Genomic DNA, 22,587 nt, shown 5'->3' on the forward strand with positions numbered 1-22,587 from the left:
AAAAAAGAACAAACACTCAAAAATAAGATCTATCATGTTAGGCTTGTTCAGTCACCTATTTGGTATGATAAAACTAGACCAAACCTTACAAGAAAACAGAATGTAGCAATGTTAGATGGTTATAGAGTTGGCATGTCTACAGAGTAAGTTTTTTGGGGTTTTTTAGCAATGTCAAGTGAATATTGGTTTCTGTCCAGGCAGAGAGTTTCTGTTCCATATTTTAAAAATAATTGTACAAGTCTTGACCTTGCTCAGTTGTGCTATATTCACAGCCTGTATTACTAATTTCACCTGACATCCAGACATGAGAAACACTCAAGTGAAACACACACATTCTCTCTGAGAAATTACAAATTGGGAAGTTCTTTTTTGTGAAATGCGAGAATTCTATCACCAAGATCTTACCTGACTGAATAATTATTCGTCTGAGAACTGGTTCAGTTGTATGCACTGACTTTTAAGGTACAAACGTCAAGTTAATTTGCTAGCCAGAAACAATAATTTAGATTGCCTAGAAGCATCAGGTATTACAATTCCGAATAATCACGGCAGTTTGAAAAAAGTATTCATTGCTTAAACATGCTTTAACGCGAATTTGGGTTTACTCTGTAGTACTGCCGGTAGGAGTTCACTGGACTTGACAGTACACTTGAATGTTTGTCATTAACTGTGAATTAATGGAACTTACATATAACAGTATATTACTGTCAAAGTACAACAAATGTCTTTGCAGCAACACTGAAAGATGCATTCCAATAGCTATTTCTTCAGGGGGAAAAAAGTCACTGGGATTAAAAATGACATGCTAAATTTACATGTTTGTCTTTAGGTGCCGTTTTAGAAAAATAGCCTCTGACCAAGAATAAAAATTGTTGTCGGAATAATATGCGAACAGGTAATTTATTCCCAGTCTTTACTTGGGTGTGTATACATATATAATTAGAATTCATTAAAATTGTATTTATTTTGACAGCTGCCATTGGGATTGTCGCAACTGCTCCGTAGGGCTGTCTTCACAGCAAACTAGAGTTCACCAGTCAGTGGTACGAATTCTCTTAAGGAGAATGTTTGCTTTCATCAGTCCTAATATTTCACAGTTTGTGATCGATTAGCATACAGTCCAAAGTTGCTTATAAGCGAGGAAGCATGCATCAGCCCCCTTATCTTCTGTCAACATTTCCCACTCCTCCCCCTTCCCTTTTTGTTTTAGCAGACTTCAGGATTAGACAGTCTGTAGTGTTTTAGCCTCTGGCCTAGGCAAGACAGCTGAGTCAACGTGGATTATCAAGGCTGGCTTGGTTCTTTGGGGGTTAAGGTGGTGCTGAGCCTGTATTTGTTTTTCTTTTTAACAGACAGGACAGTCAGGTTACAAAAGTTTAAATGCAAACTTTAGTTTAGGCACAGGTTTTTGTGCATATCCTCAGAAAGAATAATTGAGAATCGGTGTGTTTAGAGGCTGCTATTACCTCTGCTAGTTTTAAGTATTCACAGCCTAGTGTAAGAAAGAACAATCTTGTTTCATTCCTCTTCACTTCTCCCACCAAACCCCGACTTTTAAAAAAAGTAACTTTTGTGTCATACTTCTCTTTAATCTCTCGCATAGAAGGATACATCAAAATACATACACATATTATGTAGAATATATCTTGACAGAGTTTCTACAATTGAATTGAAAAGCTAAATCTTTTGTACTTTTTTTAATTGCCCATCATCACTTGACTTGTTAAACTTTTCTGTCTTGATTATGGTAGTCTGAATATAGTATACTTTTGACTTTCAAAGCATACAATTTGCACTTTTAGATTAATATAATGTATTGACTTACGTCATGAAAAATCATAACATACTCACCAATGCGAATGTAATTGGGTTTTGGCTTGTATTGAACCCCTTCTGATTCTCCAGTATACTCTTTTGCATCATTGACTATAAATTTAAAGGGATAAACTGTTGCTTTCATACTTTCCTGTCTATAAATACAGAGCTGTAGCTTTCACACTTGATCCAAACTACTGCATTTCAGTAAAGTGGGTATGGAGTACAATAATATATATTTTCGTATTGTAGCAAAACCCACTACTACTAGTAATAAATAATATATTTTTTTTTAGTGTTAGAGCATCCTGAATTTTCTTTTATTCTCTTTCATAATTCTGTCATCTACTTTTTACTGTATTACTCTGGTACCTTCCGTAAGTAGTAGCAAAGTATTAACACAAAATAGAATTAATGAAAAGCACCTGATCTACATGGACACAGAGATTTCTTCTAATACCTCATTACTGGTAAAATTCAGGTTACCATTTTTCCTGTAGCACTGGAAAGAAGTCTAGGCTCTAGAAAGAAATAGCCTATAGAGAAATTGTCTGTAATTACAATCAAAAAGGTTTTGAAGGCTTCCTTGGCACTTTTTGTTCTCGCTCTCTCCACCTCTCTAACTTTTCTCTAATAGGCCTAAGATGGAGTGCCCGAGGTATTTTGCCAGAACAGAAATGTCTAGTTGGGCTGCAGAGCCAGTCCATAATACACAAATCGCACCGTAACAGAGAATCATTCTCCCAAATGTTCTGAGACCTGAATGACTTCAGGCATGTGGTTTTCTTCAGTACTCTACCACTGTGCCAGTGTGAGACAGGCCTACTTCTGCATAAAGATGAAGAAAAGAAATAGAACCGTAAGGCAGGATTTTAAGGAGGTTAACAAGTTCTCATTAATTCTCATGACAATTTCTTTGAAGGCTTTCCACTAGCTGTCTAAAGGGATTTTTCTGTGAGGCCTACCTTCTATCATCTTACTTTTCCATCTGGTAGAATTTCAACAACGCTTAACTCCCTCAGATGCTTAATAGAGTTGAGCACACGTCCAAGTTGAGAGTTGAGCTTTTTCTCTCTTGATTCTTACAATTGCATAGATAGTGTGATACTCTGTTCATGTATTTATTATCCTCTCTTCATTTAAGGAAGGATGTAGCCTTCAATTCAATTACACTGTCACAGAAGTTCCATTGTTATGCTCGAATAGGCTAAAATCAAATAATTTATAGTTCTTGTTTAAAAACCCGCTTGATTTTTTTTTCTGTTACCATTTTATTCCTATTGCAATTATACCGTTACCCTTGCAAAATAATTTAAAAAGTCTTTTAACAGTGAACTTGCAGTAAATGAATCGCCCATAGACAAGCACAGAAAGCTTCAGAGTTAAAATAAATTGCCATTTAACTTCTAACAAGCATTCTAGCACATTTCCGTTTATGCCACATCCTGAGCCAGTGCAACAAGGTCAAACATGAACAATCTTTCCAGCCTTACCTCCCCCCTCCTCCATCTCCCTAATATATCTGCACACATGCAAAAAGGTCCAGTTACCATTTGGATGCTAGCACTTTGATAACATGAACATGAAATTAATTTCTGTTGAGCTCTGTAGTATAACCGCCTTGTCTTAAAATCACGTAAGGACTTTACTCACACTCCTAGGTCAATATGCCATCATAGAAGTGGACGAATGTATTAAAAGAAGGGAGAGTGGAATTACTAGACATGGTCTAGAGGATAGCAGGATGCACGATGTTTTTGTTGCATGGGGTTAGCAGTAGCTAAGCTTTTCTACTACTCTTAGAAAAGTCAGGTTTATTTTACATACAAAGCTGTAGAAGCTCCCTCTAGGGTAGAATGTCTTATGGGCACACTTCCTCGCTTTTTCCTGCCGGAATAAAAGGGAACCCCAACTCTCTTTCCTGAAGGACAAATATGAAAATTACAATCGTGATTCCTCTTAAACAGCACTATATTTTGTATAGAAAATGTCTTCTATACATAAATAGTGAGACAGCAGAATTCTTATTTTCAGAACTTCTGGGAAAAATAACAGCAAAAACAACACCTCAAGTGTGAGGTAACACATGATTCTCAACGCTTTTCATGTCAGAAGACTGCTCTATTTTTCTTTTAATTGAGATATTGTGGTTTCATAAGATTGAAGAAATATATAAAAATATATATGCATATATATAAAATGAGTTACTGATGCATTAAATGTATCATAAATATATGCAGTCCAACTTCTAAATTTAGACTGCTTTCAAAAAGAGTGAAATGGTACAGTTAGGTATTCCTTTTAGGCATAAAATGGACACCTGCTGCCACAAGCGCCAACGTTAGTATTCTGCATTTGGGGTTTTATTAGAATGCCTAATTGTGCTTAAAACACTAACAATTGATGCAATAAGCCTTTTGAGTTAGGAAAAAAGCCTTTTTGAGATCTTTGGAAATTACATTGTACCAGGCAGTCTTCTACATAAGTGACACTTCTTAGGCTAGCTCCTCCCTTGGTTGTTAAAAAATTGGGGTTGGAAAACCTGGTGGTGTCCAACTGCGCTGTGATTCAGCTCTTAATGCAGCCTGAAGCGGCCCTGGTCCACACCTGAGACTATTCTGGGTGTTTGTACTGACTCCAGTTCTCTCAGAGAAGCTAGTTAAGCTAAAGATAGTTTGTGCCGCTGGAACGGGACAAACCAGGCTTCATGTAGGTCATCCTGCGAATCACTGTAGTCAGTGCGGTCTGTGGTCATGAAAGGCAAATGAAGTAACGGAGAATTCAAAAGTTCCTCTCACTGCAAGAGAAATTTTGCATTTATTCATATAATTTAGGAGCTTTATGTCTGATATGGTGATAAATTTGTGATCTTTGTGCATATCCTTACATGAAACAATTCTGCAAGATACATAGCGCTATATGTCGCTGGCCTGGAAGGCAAGACTGATACTTCCTTTGTTCATAGGGTGTTTTGTTTGTGTGCAGTGGTTTGCTTTGGTTTTGTTTGTTTGTTTTTTTAAGGAAGTCATCCCCACTCCCCAAAAGCATAATTAAGATCTCCTTTTGTTGATAAAAATACAGAAGCCTCTATTTTTCTCTGTTTTGGTCTTATTTTTAAGATCATGAAGAACTCTGTGGCACCAGTTATGGATCTTTTTGTCTAAATGGAGGGATTTGTTATATGATTCCTACTGTATCCAGCCCGTTCTGCAGGTCAGTGAAACTAAAGTTTGTGTGTTTTAAGTATTGGAGAGTAGCTGTCTAAAGAATATTTCTCCATTTTGCTTCTTTAAGAAATTACTGTTAAAACATAAAAGAAAATACCTATTAACTATGGCCGCTCCAAATTAAGTAATTCATGCTCAGATTACTTATCTAGCTTGCAGAGACATGACAACATGAGAAAAATAAATGTGTACACTCAGTGTATACTTGTTTGACAGGTGCAACAGTACTCGGTTATGTATGCCATATTTCCTCCCCGCATTACAATACAGAAAGGAACAAAATACCCTTTGCCTCATGGAGTATTGACTGTAGGAAAAGCATTCAGAAAGGCAAAGTACATTGCCAGTTTTTCTTCCAGATGAATTATAGTGCAAAAATTCTTATCAAATAAAAAGGCACAAAAAGGAATATAGTCTTTTAAGGGGAAAAAAGAATGTAATTCCAGACTTACTGCATTTTCTGAATCTCAAAGCCCAGCTTTAGAGTGACAGCCCAAGACCACTTGATAAAGAAACATCAAGGCAGGACATACAGATATTTCTTACTCCATTCATTTATGAGACCATTCTTCTTTTTGAAGCCCATGTAGCACACTGGAAAAGAAACATTTCCTATTTTTGCACGTTGACACACTTCCTGCATAAATACAGCCCGATTCTTTTCTCTTCTCATTTGCCGAGGCAAAAAAAGGTGACAAATTCTAATTTTTCATGGTTCTACTAATTCTGAGTTATCATTCATCAAAATAAATTACGGTTAATTTAATGGATTTACTTAATGTAATAATAGACATTCAGACACCTATTACATACACTTAAGGATATTACCTTTTTTTCTTCTGTGGCAATTTCTGCTCCCTCTTAAGTCTTGAACTATAACTAATGATAGCTAGATGAAACAAGTTGGAGGAGGAAACAATATCTTTTCTAAGATATCTAATTAAAGTCTTACTTTTGTTTGGGACAGTTCAATTTAAATGTTTTAACTCAAGCAGGTAAACTCATCTAGTGGATAAGAACAGGCAATTTTGTGGTAAACGCTCATTGAAAAATATGCACAGCATATCACTGTCATTAAGCGTATTGCCCAATGTCATACAACGCATCAGATCCAGAAGTGAGGATAAAGCTCGGAAGTGCTGTATGATGATGATTTATTCTAACTGCTAAACCTTGCAAGCTTATTTATTTTACATTGCATACCACACACACAAAAAGTAAAACACGTTGAAATACACTTTTTTTTCCCCCTAGAAGGAATCTCATATTATCGATACTAAAATCCTTAAATGAAAAAAGAACGGTTAGACTAAACAGCATCAGTTACGCAATTTCAAAACACCCTCTCAAATAGTGCTAGACTGTGTAACAAGGTGTATTTGATGCAATAACTGTAAATACGAAGTAAGAAATATTCAGAACAATTAATTCTTCAGGAGCAAAAGCTAGTCAGTGTAAATAGTTTCCACTGTAAAGGGGCTCCAAGTGAAGTAATTTGTAATTCAGGTACTAGAGGATTTTATAATCTTCTGAAGCAGAAAAGTAACATCTTAAGAGCATTTCTGTTATACTCTGGCAATCTTACTGCATTTAAATTATCAAGTATTTTTCCCCTGTATCTAGTGGTTAATTATGAAGTTATATGGGTTTAAATAGCAGCATTCTATTTAAGCATGTCCTCATTCTAGGCATGTTCCTTAATCAGTCAGAGAAGGCTAATTATAGATGAGAAAGGTTTTGTTTACACACAGCTATCTTAGTAATCAGCAGCGATGTGAATAGAAACAACAGAAAAAATGCATCACTATTCAGCAGAATTCAGAAAAATATTTGGTGCTTTGGAACTTCTAGACTAGCAGCATCACACAATTGCACGACATTTCTTTGATGCAGGTTTCTGCCAAATCCCACCTAAGGCTTCCAAGTGTTCTCAAGTGATCATCTCCCACCAAGAGAAAAATTGAATCGGTTTTAGAATCAAAGGCTGAATGATCGTTAGTACAACACTGATTTAAAGGGGGAAATGGAACAAGAACAGACTAACAAACTGTAAAAATATCTTAAAACGCATTTGCCTTGACATGTTACTTATTTAGACGAAGGTGTTGTGCTAAACATAGTTAGTCCAGATTACCTGATCCAACATCATTGGAAGTAATTGCACAATGTTAACTAGGAAAATTGCATCATTCTTTAGAAATACATATTTTGTAGCATGCTAACAAATTAAAAGCCACTGTTTACTTTTGGAATTTCAGTTATTTTTACCATTCAGAAATGGATATATATATACACACACACAAGGTAGAAATTTAATGGAAACATTACTTGACCCTCCCCCCCATGCAACATTAGCAGATGTAAAATACAGCTGATGTGTGTTAAAACATGAAGTTGCTCAGCTGCCGCCTTCCCTCATTCCTTTCCTAACAATGAGTTAACGTTCTCAGCAGCAAAAGGCACACCTGTCACCATAAACAAGACGAGCCTCAAACCCAGGAACACTCAAATGTACCAAATAAGCATGCAGTAGAATGGGGAAGGATGGAAAAGCAGCTGCCTCAGGTGTAACAGAAAACACGAGGCTGAAAGCTGTTTGCCTCAGCACCTGATGTGCAGCTGTCCCATAATCATTAATTAATGCAGTGCAGAATTAAGTTAAGATTTTGTTGTCTGAAGGGAAGCTCTGGTATTTCCATTTTGTCCTACACATGGCAGATTTCCGAGAGCCTTCTTTCTGCATTTCAGACAAAATACAAATGGTGTAAGACCACTCAAACACAGCTCCTCTGCTTCTCGGGGCAGTACACACAGAATTTAATAACGGATGCTTTCCTTTTGAGGAAGGGATCATATTCTGCAGAGGGCAGTGCATTCAGGCTAAGTACCGCAAGGGGAGGAGGCAGACCTTAGAAATCTCCTCCATAAAATTCTTGTTAAAGGGTATCTCCACTTCCCCTTCCTTTGCTTCTACCCTAATCCAATCTCTCCTCTACCAATCCAATAAATCCTGTGGAAATTCCTTCTATCATTTTCTGTATACCCTATCCTTGTCTGGCTCTTTCTCTGAGATAGGTCCTTCATTCTCTTTTTCACATGTCCTCACGAGTGATGTACTTGCTGTGCCGTAAGCCTTCAGAATATACACACTGCAAGTTGCCAGTGAAAGACTTCCTACTCATCTGGACTTTTCTTCTTTCTCTGCCTCCAAAACTATACGTTCGCATACCCTAGGATCTTCTGAAAACACAGTGTCCAATTAGTATTTTTCAATTCTGCTTTTAGCTTGAAAAATAGGAATAAAAGTTAGAATACACACCAAAAGCATAGGAAAAAAGTCAATTATTAAGGTGGTTTTTTTAAATGGGACACAAAATATGAAATGCAACATTATCTTATGTGTTTGAGAAGTATTAGCGATCAGAATTAGTATCATTGCCAGATATGGTAAAGCTTGCCATATAAACACATAGCTAAGGGAGTTCTGGGGAAAATAACCCATTCTTTCAACTGCTCTCCAGTAGCAGCATGAGTTTTATTTTACTCTCTAGGTATATGAATACAGCTTCAGAGTAATGGTTTTGAAACTCTGCTGAACACAAAACGTTTTTAAAAGCTGCTTAGGGCTTCCAATTAATTTTGCCATTGCTTATTCACTGTGGCTTTAAATTCTTTTTCATACTTGCTAGATTCCCTTATATTGTATGGATTAAGACAAGTTTTGGGAGCCTGCTACAGACTGAAGCTTATGGTGATTTTGAATCTATCAGCTGTGTAATATGAACTGCATTGACAAGCAGATAATTTCTCCCCTTTTTCTGCTTAGAGTTTTGTATTTACATGCAAGTAGTTTTTATACCAAAAAGCATTCAGGTTTTTCCTGACTAAAGGAAAACTAAAGACTCTTCTAGTATAATACTAGGCAATGGGAGTCTGTGTGCATATCGGACTCAAATCCTACTTCCATTTTTAAAGTCTGTCAAGATACTTGCTTATGACACCCACCTTAGAGTCTGGGAGAGGAAGGAACCTTACCTTCTTACCTAAATCAGACAGGCAGTAGATCACTTGCACTGCCTCATGAACTGCTTCTGCAAACGAGACCGCAGTAATGCCTTGTGTAATTGGAGGCCTGTTACGCTTATATTTTAGTTACTGATCAGATTGTAAAGGATCAATATAATTGCAGACCTACTGGTCATCTCCTTACATGCTCTCCAGTGCAGTCTATTTCCTTCCACCTTGCATTGATGCCGATACGGGCAGTTTTTATGTTAGTGTTGTGTCTCCAGCACAGCTCCTATGGTAAGTTTGTATACAACAGTTAAGGCTGGCTCATCTCATCTGAGGAGAGATGGGGGGGGGGGGGGGGGTGTGTGTGTGCATGCAGGCATCTAGGAAAGCAGAAATCTGTATGCTATCAGAAAATGGGAGTTTCTAGTCTCACAGCTTTTCCTCAAACTTTTGAGGGCTGTTGTCTTTCAACTCTGATTGAATTAGAATTCCTCATTTCTTAGAGGAGGAAAGACCTTTCTTCCATTTTAAAAATCCACTTTGGAATGCTACATAGTAGGACCATTTAAAGCCAACAGACAGCATGTGCTGAAACAGCAGGCTAACAGCACCCAGATGATGTTGTGCAACAGCAACACCTGGCCTAGTGACCACAAGACATAATTAGTGTAACTCCCTCTTCCTATAGCCTCAAAGCAGGCTTCTCTCTCTCTTGCACTCATTCAATTCAAGTGCAGAGACAGAGTTGCCTGCCCTACTAACAACTCAAGTGTGTCACACTTAACTTGTGCTCTACTTTTAGGCATCCATTATCAACAAGATAAACTATAAGTTGCTACTGACTTTTAAGGCTGTGTATAGCAAGACTACATCTAGGAGACACTATATAGATACCATCAGTCTGGATTACATTCATAGCCCACATGCTTGTTAGAGACTTTGTCTTGCTTGCAGTCACTGTGTATCTAACTCCACTGAAATTATTAGCGCTCTCTAATGCAAGAGGATAAGCAGATCTTCTGAGTTTCTTTCCCACCAATTTTAGGAAAGGACTTAGAGTAGTAACCTTTCCCTCTCTCAGTTGTCTTAAACCATCAGTTGCTTCTAGATTTAACATAGTCCTTTACCTGTTTGTACATCAGCACTGATGACTTCATAAAAGCTTGTGCAAGCCAATACCTGAACATTTGGATTTTCAGAAATGCCCTAACTGCAGCAGAGCCTGTTGGTAGGGTCACATTAGCTGTGATTTTTATTTAAATGTAACCAAGAGATACCTTTTATCAATGTTCCTGTTTCTTTGAAAACCTCTGTCATTTTTAGGTTATACAACAGTATTTTCTACATAGCATGGAATCACTTTCAGCAAGTGAAAGTGGATGGATAGCTTTGTAATCCTTAATCCATTGCACACAGTTAAACAGGTACTATCACACTGGCAAGTCATGGAAAACACGTTTCTAAAACTTGTTTTGGTCACATCCAGGAAGAATTAATAGGTGCAGCATCCAGGATATTTAAGTTTTGAATGTGCTTTTTTGGTGTAGGTCTTTTGCCCTCTGCTATGACCTTGGATTCATATTGGCTACAGTTTTCCCCTTACAGTCTTAGGCCTTCTGGCTCCTTTCCTTCTTGAAGATTTATGATTACCTTAAGCATCTCGTTCTGTTTTCTATTTAGTAGAAAGTAGCTACAATCTCGGTGTCCATTTTGCTACACTGTCATCACATTCCCAACTTCCTTCCCATGGTCTTTGGCAGAACATGAATATGCCTTCCATGCACTCTTCATGCCAACCCTACTGTATCACAAAATTCCCTAACCCTAGCCTTTTACCTCATCCTATATGCAACTCTCTTCAGCTAGGACTGTTTTTTCTTCCTCCTGCTTTATTTTTCTCTTTAGGCTACTGACTTATTCCCTTTACACTCATTCTCTAGAACTTTTCCATGAGCCTTAATTTGATGCCAAAACCTATTTATTTCGTCTTCCTTCCTGTATCATTTTAGCCTTGCATTATTCTCCAGATTTCATTGGTATTCAAGAATACTTCCACAAATTTTATATTCCATTTTCTATCCCTGTTATTCTATTCAGCTCTCCAAAGCATTTCTCTCTCACTTGCTAGAGAACAATGCCCCACTCAAACTACACTTCTATTCTTAAAGTATTCTACAGTATTTCAGAAATAGGCTACTGAAATGCCACTATACTTACAGTAAATATCTGGAGCATTATCTCAAGCAATCAGAGCAGTCTGCCTACCCTTCCTTCTCCCAGAAGTCAAGCATAGTAACTTTGAAAAGTTGTCCTTAGTAAACGGTGGCTGTTTGATCAGTTGCACAGCTTTAGTATATGCTGATAGTTAAATCTTTCTCCTAGTGTCTAAATCTTCCATTTTATTTCCAAAGACAAAGAATTAAAAGAAATGGTAGTAATTCTTTGTGCAATAGCTTAGACCAGCATTATTGAAATAGTGGTCCATAATCTCCAGAAAGCAGTGCTGGGAGTCACATCAAGCATGCCTGGTGGTATACTCACAGTGATCCGTTTGTCTTATTTAGATATGCTAGATGCCTGTCTTTTTTGGCAGTTCCTCCCCACTCCACCTTCTTATCCCTCATCTGAAATCATACCTTGCAGCTGGCAATGGCAGTTGAGAACTTCAAGTATGCTACAGAGTTCAGCCCATTTTTCTCAGCTGGAGCCTGAAATTGCTTATGTCACAGATTATTATGACTTCAGTGCCAGAAATAGCAAGAAGGAGCAAGATCTTTAGTAATACAAATAGAGAGAAGCAAATTTACATACATAAAAGATACATGCAGAATGTAGTTATTGAACGAAGTGCTTTCCATTTTCTGTAATGCAATAGATTCCTTAAGAAAACGTAGTGCAAAATATAAGACAAATGAAGATTAGTTTAGCTTCAACCTATCTATTTTTGACTCAATATGAATTAGTAAGCCATCCATTATATTTATATTAATTAAATATCATACCATTTTACCATGGTAAAATACCATATTCATTTTAATCCTGTCTTCAGAAGAAGTTTTCAGAAGCTCAATACATAAAATAAGCATCATAGAGATGACTTTTAGCTAGGTGTCTCCAAGAGAGGGTCATTCACCAAGCAAGTAACACATTCTGGCATGAATTATTACACTGCGTAAACTAACTTTTGCTATTTAGGGTAAACTGTGTCTCAATGAATTCCCATTTCCGTGATCTGTTTAGCTGACGGTACTAGCTCTTCAAGAAAGCAAGCTAGAAAGTTACATGAAAGGGGTAAAAGAAAGCATGACTACTGTGTGAGAACCAGTGGGATGCCACAGTTAACACTAAAGAGGTGGATTTAATTAATTAAATCTGCCAGTGGAGGACACAGATTTAACTGCGAAGTACACCATTGTGAAGTATATTACTAATCCAATGAATGTATTAAGAAAGATACGGTTTAATATATAAAAGCAGCATGGATCAGAATATAAACCTGACGCCCAACGTGCCCAATTGCCTTTGTTCCAGAAATAGGAGGTGAGTGGAAATGCCGAAAGAGGAGTTGCTGCGAAACAAATACAAACCTTGAATTACGCCATAACAAGTTCTCTCCCCACTTAAGACCAAAAGAAGCCTTTGTGCTTTTCATATTAGATGAAAAGTTATCATCTTATCCAAATAAAACTTGGTTTCCCAGGTGTATTGAGAATTACACAGGAGCCCGTTGTGAGGAAGTTTTGCTGCCCAGCATCAAGTCCCAAACCAAAGGTGACCTGTTTGCAGCTTTCTTGGCTTCGCTGCTTCTTCTAGGAGTTCTCGTAATTGGAGCATTCTACTTCCTTTGCAGGTAAAAGTGCTTCAGAGTGTTGAAGCTATTTAATCAAGTAGAAATTTCTTCTGGTAATCATGTACTAATTATTTGAATTTAAAAGTATGTAATGAATTATCCATAAGGTTTGTATGGTTTTTCAGCATAATTAATGTGGAAGTCTCAGCTTGTTGCTCCTAATATTTTACTTCCTAGCTTGTAGTTTTCTCGATGTCTTTTCTAAGCTGTTACTTATAGTTGCTTTGTAAAAAAATACATGTAGTACACCCATTTCTGAGAGATTTTACAGTCTCCCTGAAGTTAGTGCTAGCATTTTAAAACATTAATCAACCCTTATGTTGTCCAAAGGTTGAGAAGCAGCAGCAAATTACTAAAGTGCTTAGGGATCACAAACTGTTCCACTGCATTAACTGGCAGCCAACCCAACTGATGCCATTAGTTCCCAGTTCCTGTGCAGCTCCTGGTTTAAAGAGGAAAACTAAGGAAAGAATCAAATTCAAGAATTTAGGCGTATTAGGAATTATTAGGAATGAAAACATATAAGCAGTTAGTGGGATTAACTCAACTATTTGATGCTGTACATGTATCAGTACAGTGTATCAGTACACTTACACCAAACCCAAACAAACTTACTGTCTTCACTTACTCTCTGCATTTATGTACGCAAGGCAACCCTCCCTTTTTAGGGTACAGCGCTTTTTGTAAGAGCTCATTTTGTCATATACTGTTAATAGGTATTTATGCCTTTATGAGGCAACTTGGAAGCCCCTGTAATTCTTAGCCTTCACAGACTTGCAGCCTCTTCCTGTTACTCCTATGCTGCATTTCTCCTTGGCTATGATAACCTAAGGTTCTTGCAATTCTGTTCTTTGCTCTCCCATAATCACATTGCCAAATCAAGCTCTCTGATCTGTGCCTTTCAGTGAGCGACCTTTGGAATAGCTGGTCTAGTTTTACCTCAGCTGCTGTCATGGAAACCCATTGAATGCCAGTTTTTCCCATAGCTGAATATATTTGGAAGAGATAAAGAGCATTTGTATAAAAAAAAAAAACCAAAACAACTTGTTGTAGAGGATACCCCCCAACCTTAGTCATTTTAGTTAAATTAATCCTGACTTAACAGTGGAACGCCACAGCAGTTGTTAGCTAGAGAACATTTGCAGATTACTATAAAGTTATTAGAATAGAATACAGCTAAAGAAAAAATTCAAGTCTCATAGAGGTACGGAGAGTATTTCTTCAGAAGCAAAGCTTGTCTCTGAGAAGAGGGAAAAAGTCTTCAGAAAGCAGAGAATTCAGAGTAATCAGAGGATCCCTTTCCTCTTGCATACAGTAAAATTAGGGGAAGACTGGAGATGCAATCTACTGAGTTTTATGGTCAGAGAGTCTTACATTGCAAAGTACAGCAGCTCAGAATAACAGCAATTATAGATCTGCACAAGTTGTTGGGTTTTGTTTTGGTTTTTTACACCGTTGGAAGATGAACCTCAACCACTCTATTTCTTTATAGGAAATCAATTTATTCAAGCTTTACTTAACTGGCAGAACAAGTAGTAGGGCCTCTTTATTAGAAAAATAACAGGGGCAGCAACTCAGTCTTAACAGAGTTGCCCTTGAACCTATCTAACACACCAGACTAGCTTGGGAAATCTCATAAAATCATGATCAACAACTTCAGTATAAAGAACAGAACATAACTGGCTAAAAATTGTCTTACCTTTACACTTCAGAGACTCATGGAGCACAATCATCTTCTGCTAGAGAACTCATCTATAAAAGAAACACCATGTCTAAAAGTCCTTCTCTCTTGACTGAAGCGACCAACATATGAGGAGGCTCAAGTGGATACTTGATCTATTCCCCTTTTCAGCTGTCTAAACAAAACATGATTATCACTAACAGCTGTCATTAATACTGGTTTCCCCTCCACCCACCAAAATTTGATCTACCAACTGTATCATAACACTCTGGAAGAGGGTGGAACTGCAGCTTGTAAGGGTTAGCTGAGAGTTTGCGTCATCCTTGGCTTGTCCTCTGACAGGATGTGTTAAATTTAAAATGTTAAGAGAAAGATTGTCCTATCAAGTTTCCAGTATTACACTTTATTAACAAATACGTTTGATCCAGAATCAGAAAGCCGGGAGTTTTTTCCCCTATATCATGTGTTAGGAAGCATTTCTGTGGCCCTTTCAGCAGAGGATTCGTAGTGCAGGTTTAGCATAAACAGTGATGCAATCTGGAGGGATGCAGAAGAGCAGCTATCAATTGCAATTTAGGATACAGAAACTGAATCTGTAAAAGTATACATCAAATTTTTTAAAATTTAGGAAATCTGTGCTCTATTTTCTTGTCCCTGTCATCCTCTCAGGCTGCTTGGGGCAGATTTCAGGACCCGGCCTGTGCAAATGCATTTAATGCTCCCTACCAACAAATCCATTCAGCATACAAGGGTGGAGAGAAAGCATTTCATTGCTCTGCTTATAAAACCAAATCATAAGTAATGGGGAAAGTAACCCGTAAGAGGGCTGGGTAGGAAAAGCTCTGGTTGAACAGTGGGAAATAATTCTCCTTTGATATTTAGCTGACTCATCACATTTTTATCAGCCGAGGATTTTTTTTTTTCCAATCTACCAACAATCTGCTGTTAAGCTGATTTCATGCTGTATTTGATTATGTACTAGGATTCATCAAGATGTTATGGTTTGGGAAAGCAAACCTACAAGGAGAGGGAGGAGAGAGAATCAAAGATAAGGAAGAAACAGACAGTAGTTGAAATAGCTAGAGGGTGAGAATGATGGAAAGTAGAACAAAATAAAGATAGAGGAAAGGAACTGAAGGTCTGAGTGAAAGGAACAGCAGAGAATGGAGGGAGAAAACAGGGAGAAATGGTCAAGGACTACTGAGGAAAAAAAAAAGCAGCTTAGAACTGGAAAAGATAAACAGTAGTCTAAGGTTAAACCTCCCACTGTTTCTCGAACCTGCTGAAGGAAAGGCTACTGTAGAGTTCTCTTCGCAAGTCTCAGGCTGATAGAATGTAATTATATAGGTAGTAAAGGAAGTAGCTTTCATTTACTTTCTGAAAAAATTCTGAGGAATGTTGTTAAAAAAAAAAGACTGCTTTTATGTCTCCACAAAGAAGAGTCTTGTAAAAAAAATTTATATCATGTTGTAGGAATTCATAAGAACAGTACTGTCCACGCCCAAAATTAATGTGAAAAACAGTTCAGTACATTAGCTTCCTGTGTTATTTTATCAAGTTTTCTCCTGGAACGTTCTGTTTCATAGGCAATAAATGTTGCTTCTCTGTCAAAGAGGGAATCCCACTCTTTAAGGAGCATGCTCAGTTCCATTTGCTACATTCCTGTAAAAGCTCAGCACATAAAACTATTGCTGTTTATTGGGATTCACTAGATTTGGCATCATGCCAACAACTGTATTTTAGCAAAGCTAGTAAAATATTTACATTGTGAATGTAAACTTATCTACATATATATAAAAAATCAGAACTGGTTTTATGAGAGTGATTTGCTGTTTAACACTGAAAAAATGTCTTGGATTGGAGCAGGCTTCTGTGCAGCTTTAGGCCCAGGAGCTACATAACCTGTTAGCAGAGCGGAGCGTACGGAGGTAGAGCAAATCCAGATCTAGCCACGCTCTATCTCAAAACAAACAATGGTGCTGATAAAGCCTATTGTTTTGACCTGGGGAAAAAAGGAAGGTATGCAAAAATCCTTGCTATTCCGTTGTTACTGAGGTAACAAATGACATATTTTGCTACAAGCAATTCACCTGTGAGTACAGGTCCATCTGGCCTTCCTTCTCCTGAAGCGTACTAAGAAAGGTAGCTGATTAGTATAGATTCCACAATAAGCCAGCTTTTATTTAGAAACAATATAGAGGCCTGAATGCCACATACACAGCCTAGAGGAACAGAGAAAACCCTAGGGAAAGCTAAAATAAATCTGCAGGTCATTTCTATACTTTATTGTAAGTCCATGCTGAAATGCTAAATTACCTGTACGATAAGCGTATATTGATGAACAGGAACTCAGGCAGCCAAAACAACAGGGTCTAGGAATAAAGCCATTGAAGCTGTCCAAGACAACAGACTTTGTGGAGGAGTTATATCACCACAGGACACAAACTGGACAGAAAGGAGAATAGCTCGTGACTCTTGTCAAGAGAGCAGATGGCTAATTACTACTAAAAGAAAGGAAAGGAGACAGCAAGAGATCAGCTGTATTTAAAAGATCTGTTTCTCCTCAAAAAAAATGTGGAAAATATCACATTATTGATATTTCACTTCCAAATGCTGGGAGAGTTAATGATAAATAATTTTGTGGTATCTACTAATTGCTTAAATAAAGACCTGAGAAATCAGACAAACAGGAACATTAACTTCAGGAGAGAAGCCACGTAGTTCTGAGTGCTGTTCCTGCCTCTGATCTCTGTTCTTCTCCCTCAAATACGTGCTTCTCAAAAACGCTGAGGAGTATTTAGAAAGTAATTGCAGAAGATCCATGTCACATTTTTCAGTGGAAGCATCATTCAATCAATTTGTGTCTTCTCTGACAACTTTCTTCACTTACAACTTTTTTCACTCTGGTGCTTGTTGGGTTTTTTTTTTTTTACCTCCCTGTTGTCTCTTCTTTGTTTCTTATGGTCAGGAAAGCCTCCATTCCAAGGACAAGTTCTTCAGAGTGTGGTGCCAACCTGGTTGAGACTACAAGCAGCAATGGCTGCAACAGTGAGTACATTTAAAGTTAAATGATTTGACTCCATAAGGAAGGCAGAGCAGGAAGTTTTCTTTAATTAAATGCATGTGTTTTGTTTATTTTGCAGAAATAGTAACAGAGTAAAGCATCAGAGTGGAAGAATGGTGGGAAAACAACATGCAGAGCAACCCTAAGAATACAGTAGTTGTAGAGGATGATGTGGTAAGCAAGATGAGAGAAGAAAGTAGCCTGAAATAGGAGGCTTGCTTAGGTGTGGGAGAAGACTGCAACTAAGACATAAAGAGAAACAGTTGCGCTTATTAGAGTTTCTGTGTATTTTTAAAGGTGTATCGAATTATACAGAAATCACTATAACTCATGTTTGAATTCTGAGATTTTCATGACAAGTTACTGTTTTCAATAATGCACAAGTAGAAGCATGAGATTAATTTTGGTTTTTACTGCATGGGAAATATGAAATAATCTTTCTTTTCACTGCACAGAGAATATGAGATAATCATAGGGGTTTTAGTATGAAGTAATACTATGAGTTTTTGATAGGATTGTCCTTTTTCACAGGATTGCCCCAGAGGAGTTGAGGACTGTCTTGATTCAATAGTTTCAAAATTTATACCTGTGATACATGTCCAGAATTTGGCTTGTTTCAGATATACTTGGTATATGTAGGGGGAAAAAAGTACCTTTCTCCAGCCGACACTGATTTTTTTTTATTTTATTTTTTTTTAATGGTAAGACAACACAAGGATGAGGTACCACTGCTAGTGTATTGGCCAGCTTCCTGGCACAAGATTTTAATTCAAGTTAAAAGAAAAGATTAAGAAAAGAGATAGGTAATGGTTAAAAGAAGTTTACTAGGCAGAGTATTTACCCTTTGTTTGGTATACATCCCTAACATTAAGCAAGACACCTTCCTTGAAGTTCTTATTTTTGTCTGGCTTTCTTCTGAAAATCTTGCTACTGAGGGAGATTTAAACCTTAACTTAGATTTTCCAGTTGGTATTTCAGATACTAGAAGTCAGGAATTTTATTCATCAGGTCCACTCCTGACGCAAAATATTATCCAGCTGGGTGTCTTGGCTGAACAAGTGCTGCCCTCTCTAAAGATTTATTTGTTTTATTCACATAACCATTTGTTGATCACGCCAGTATACTATATATCACTATCCGGTTCCTCACAGGATTCTCTTACTCGGACAAAGAGGGGCCAAATGACATGGTCCATCTGTCTCTCGGCCTTGACAACACAAAGAGACTGTCTGGTTAGTCAGAAGCATAGAAAATGGGAACTGAACAATTTTCTTTTCCACTCATTTCTAGCACTGGAAACCAGCAAAAATCAGATATGTTTCCATAATGGCACATTACCTAGCAGCTCATTCTGTGGGATTTATAAGGTTGTATTGAAGAGAAGGTTAATTGAGAAAACTTCAGGAATTGAAAAGGGAGAAAGTGCAGAATGCAGATTTCTTCTCTCTGAAATAAAACATCTGGAGGTGTGTAAAAATACAGGTACAATGAAAATGTTGAATAAGCTTCTATTCCTAGGGTGTCTGCTACATGTTTTAGCATCAGAAAAAACAGTGTGTACTTTCTATCAATGTAGACAAAAGTACAGCAAGACAGAGAAGAAAAGACACGCAGTTACAGTGTGTAAGGTAAGAAGTCAAAGAGAAAACCATAGTGTAATTGCTACTAGGAAAGAAAACAGAAAAACACATTACCTTCTGAGGACTCCAGTCAGAGAAATTAGAGTCCCAGTTAAAGCTCAGCATCTGAAGGGAGAATCTGAGGGCACCAAATCAAGCAGAGGACTTGATCCAGAGAAACCCCTGATTAAGTTATATAAAGCACTAAAAGATCACTTTCTCCCCAAATTAACTGATCTCATAGGTTATTTTCTGGACTTCAAACCTTTAGCAGATACTCTGAAGGAAGCTGATAATGTTGTTTTAAAGGCTAGGAAAGATAAAAGTGATTTTTTATCACATAAGGACATGCCACTGTTCAATACAGAGTTTAGGAGATTTGTAGCAGTACTGACAGCTACATTAGAATCAGTATTACCTCAAGTACTCTGTACAGCCTCAGTCAAAGCTAGTCAGAGACGACTGCTGTTAGGTCACTTCCATATATTATTGATCGTGAGACATTCAGACCTAATAACGTTAAAGTTTGGTACACTGTTTTCATTGAAGAAGGAAAAGGCTTGTGGTCATCTTACGTGGAAATTCAGGATGGAATTATTAACAGAAGATGTAAGAAATAAATGGACTCAAGTTGTACTCTATAAACTCTTAGAACCGTCTCAGCTTTCTAGAGAGATATGGAATAGTTATTCATGGTTACCACTCTTGTTTGCATTATTTGGGAAACAATTTGTACAAAAAGTGAGGATGCATAAACCAAAACCACGTTTAAATGCAAACAAGTTGATTTATGAAACAGTGGTATCTTTGAAGAAAATCCAATTGGCGATTCAAACTGTTTCATACCCACTGCATTTGAGAACATTTCAGCTTCTAAAATTAATTATTTTAATTCACAGGCTTTGTGAACGTGACGTCGAGGTGAAAATGAGATCTGGCTACAAATTCATTTTAAGGTGGTCAAATGCCACAGAAAGTGCAGGGTAGCTGACATTACATATCATTTAATAAAAGAGCACAACACTCTCTAGCAATGCTTGCTTACAAAATTAAGCAAGTAGTCCTGTGAGCAATAAAGCTAAGGAAACACCGGTTCCAATGGATCAGATCTTGTGATTGGAGTCACTGGAGTCTAAAAAGGCATTATGTGTATACGCAGGGACAAGTAATGAGGTCCCTCTTCTCTGCTTGACTCCTGTTTTCATGAAAGATAAGATCTCGTGTCTTTAAAATTACCCCTCCACCAGCTCAAAGGTTATGGAGGGAAGAAAAGGAGAAAAGACTAATTTCCTAGGAACCTCCACTAATATGACTACACCACAATTTATTATAGTGTTATGGCAAAAATCCTTTTATACCTGAGGATCATGTTTTCCTTCCAGAATCTTGTAGTAGAGGTCTCTTCGTAATGTGTTGCAAAAACCTTTTCATCACTTGCAGAATGATACACCAGCCACTAGCAGGAAATCTCTTTATAGACCTAAGTAAGAGGTTGCTTACATGTTACTCAGTATATCATTTTTTTCATTAGTAGCCCAAACAAACACTGGGGCAAGGTACAATGAAAGGAGGAGAAATGGCTGTTGAAAGAAAACAAGAGGATTTCTCTGTGCTGCATATTGTGATTTATATTGTTAAATATTAAGTGGGAAGACCAACTGGAAAGTCCATTTGGTAGCACTTCCCATTTTAAAGGTATCCTCAATGTTGTGTGACCCCTTCACAACTTACTGCACTAAAAAAAAAAAAAAAAAAATAAAATAAATAAATCTCCCCCCGGCCCTGTGTTTTTAAAGACCAGTAGAGGGGTTCTGATAGACAGTCTGACTCAGTTATTTGAAAATGGAAAGCAGAGAAGAAATGGGGGAAGAGAACTTATCACAACAGAAATGGTGTCTGTGCCATTGCTTTCCGTTGTGAGTGTTCTGAGTGGGAGCTACCGAGCTGACCAGAGTCGAGGCAGAAAGGCAAAGCAGTGAGCTTACCTAAAAAAAGGCTAAAATTCCCATCACACGTTCAGCAAGTTCTGCATCAGGAGATACGTACGTAGAAAGGACTGCCCAGGGAGAGGGAGAGCTTTAGCCAAAGGTGCTTATGGGTTTAACATGGGACACCCAACTCTTCTACAGTAAAAACCAAACCAAACCCCTTAATTAAGTTCCTTTAGTATTTAGCATCCTTTCAGATTTAAAGGACATCAAGCTATTTCCAGTAACAACTGAAAAGACTGTGGATTAGTTTGGATAAGAGTTTTCACTTGTACTATGACCAGGGATATTAACAAAGACTTATCTGTATACGTTTGGGGAAAAAACGCTAGACCTAAATTGCGTTATGATTCTCTGGCAATGTTATTTAGATGACCAGGATGGATATAGTCACTGTACCTCTCTCAGATACAATGTTTTTTGTCGACATCTATATACTTCAATGAAGAGAGGGAATACTTCTATATCTCACGTTACACAGAATAATCAAAAGAATCCAGACATAAATTATTTGCTCTTTGTGGTTTACTGAAAAATGTACTTCTTTCAAGGAAGTACTGCAGTATTTCCTGTACTTTGCGGGGGGGCGGGAATGAGCAAACAAAAAACCCCAAACATACGTGTGCCTAAAGATGTTTAAAAAAACCCCAAAGCTTTTTCATTATTGTATGTAACATTCTCTGCTTGTGCTTATTCAAAGTCTGTTCTTGCTTTTCTTGTGATTGTAACCTGTTCAACACAATCTGTATGTAATGCGAGAGCGCAATTGATAGCAAAGTACCAAATACACACTTTGTGAAATACCGATAGGCAGGCTGGCGCTCAGTTCCATGTTTGGGACTGATACGCCACAAAACTTTTCACCAGCCATTATTTCTATAGCTTTAGTGATCTAAGGGCATGCAAACAAAACCTGCAGCTGAAGTAACAAGAAGATAGTGCTGTTTTCATCACCCAAATTAAAACTACAACCAATTTTTAACACTTCTAAATGCACCTCTATGCCAGTTTGTGTAACATTTGAACGTTCCTTTTCAGTATACATTAAAAGAGATTGTTTTCAAATTATCCTCTCAATTTAAGTAATGTTATTTAGACTACAACTTCTGTACAGGCAAATAATGGGCTGTAAAAATGTAACTAAGCATCAACTGCTGGCATTTTTTAACAGGACTCTAATTTGAATGTGTTGTGCGTTCTCCATCACAAAATTTGCTGCCGTTTCAAACTATTCAGTCGCTTTCACCAGTTCTGGAGATTCTAGGAGAGTCCCTGTTTGGAGGGGATTAGTGTTTGCTCTTACTGTTGCCATATTGACAACTCAGCTAA

The 22,587-nt window shown here is 37.5% G+C and overlaps 1 protein-coding gene across 7 annotated transcripts in view; it reads left to right on the plus strand.

Annotated features, from left to right (window-relative positions):
- Positions 1-18,436, plus strand: part of NRG4 (neuregulin 4) — a 48,154-nt gene extending 29,718 nt beyond the window's left edge. For all 7 annotated transcript variants that reach the window (XM_075764420.1, XM_075764415.1, XM_075764419.1 and 4 more), the window contains 5 exons: positions 830-895; positions 4,935-5,028; positions 12,757-12,906; positions 17,556-17,635; positions 17,731-18,436. In XM_075764420.1, the coding sequence (XP_075620535.1) occupies positions 886-895; positions 4,935-5,028; positions 12,757-12,906; positions 17,556-17,635; positions 17,731-17,747 (351 nt within the window). In that variant the 5' untranslated portion in view covers positions 830-885 and the 3' untranslated portion in view covers positions 17,748-18,436. The remainder of the gene's footprint in view (positions 1-829; positions 896-4,934; positions 5,029-12,756; positions 12,907-17,555; positions 17,636-17,730) is intronic.
- The last annotated feature ends 4,151 nt before the right edge of the window (positions 18,437-22,587 follow it).

The sequence above is a fragment of the Balearica regulorum genome, chromosome 12 (assembly GCF_011004875.1).
Source record: "Balearica regulorum gibbericeps isolate bBalReg1 chromosome 12, bBalReg1.pri, whole genome shotgun sequence".
Lineage (NCBI taxonomy): Eukaryota > Metazoa > Chordata > Aves > Gruiformes > Gruidae > Balearica > Balearica regulorum.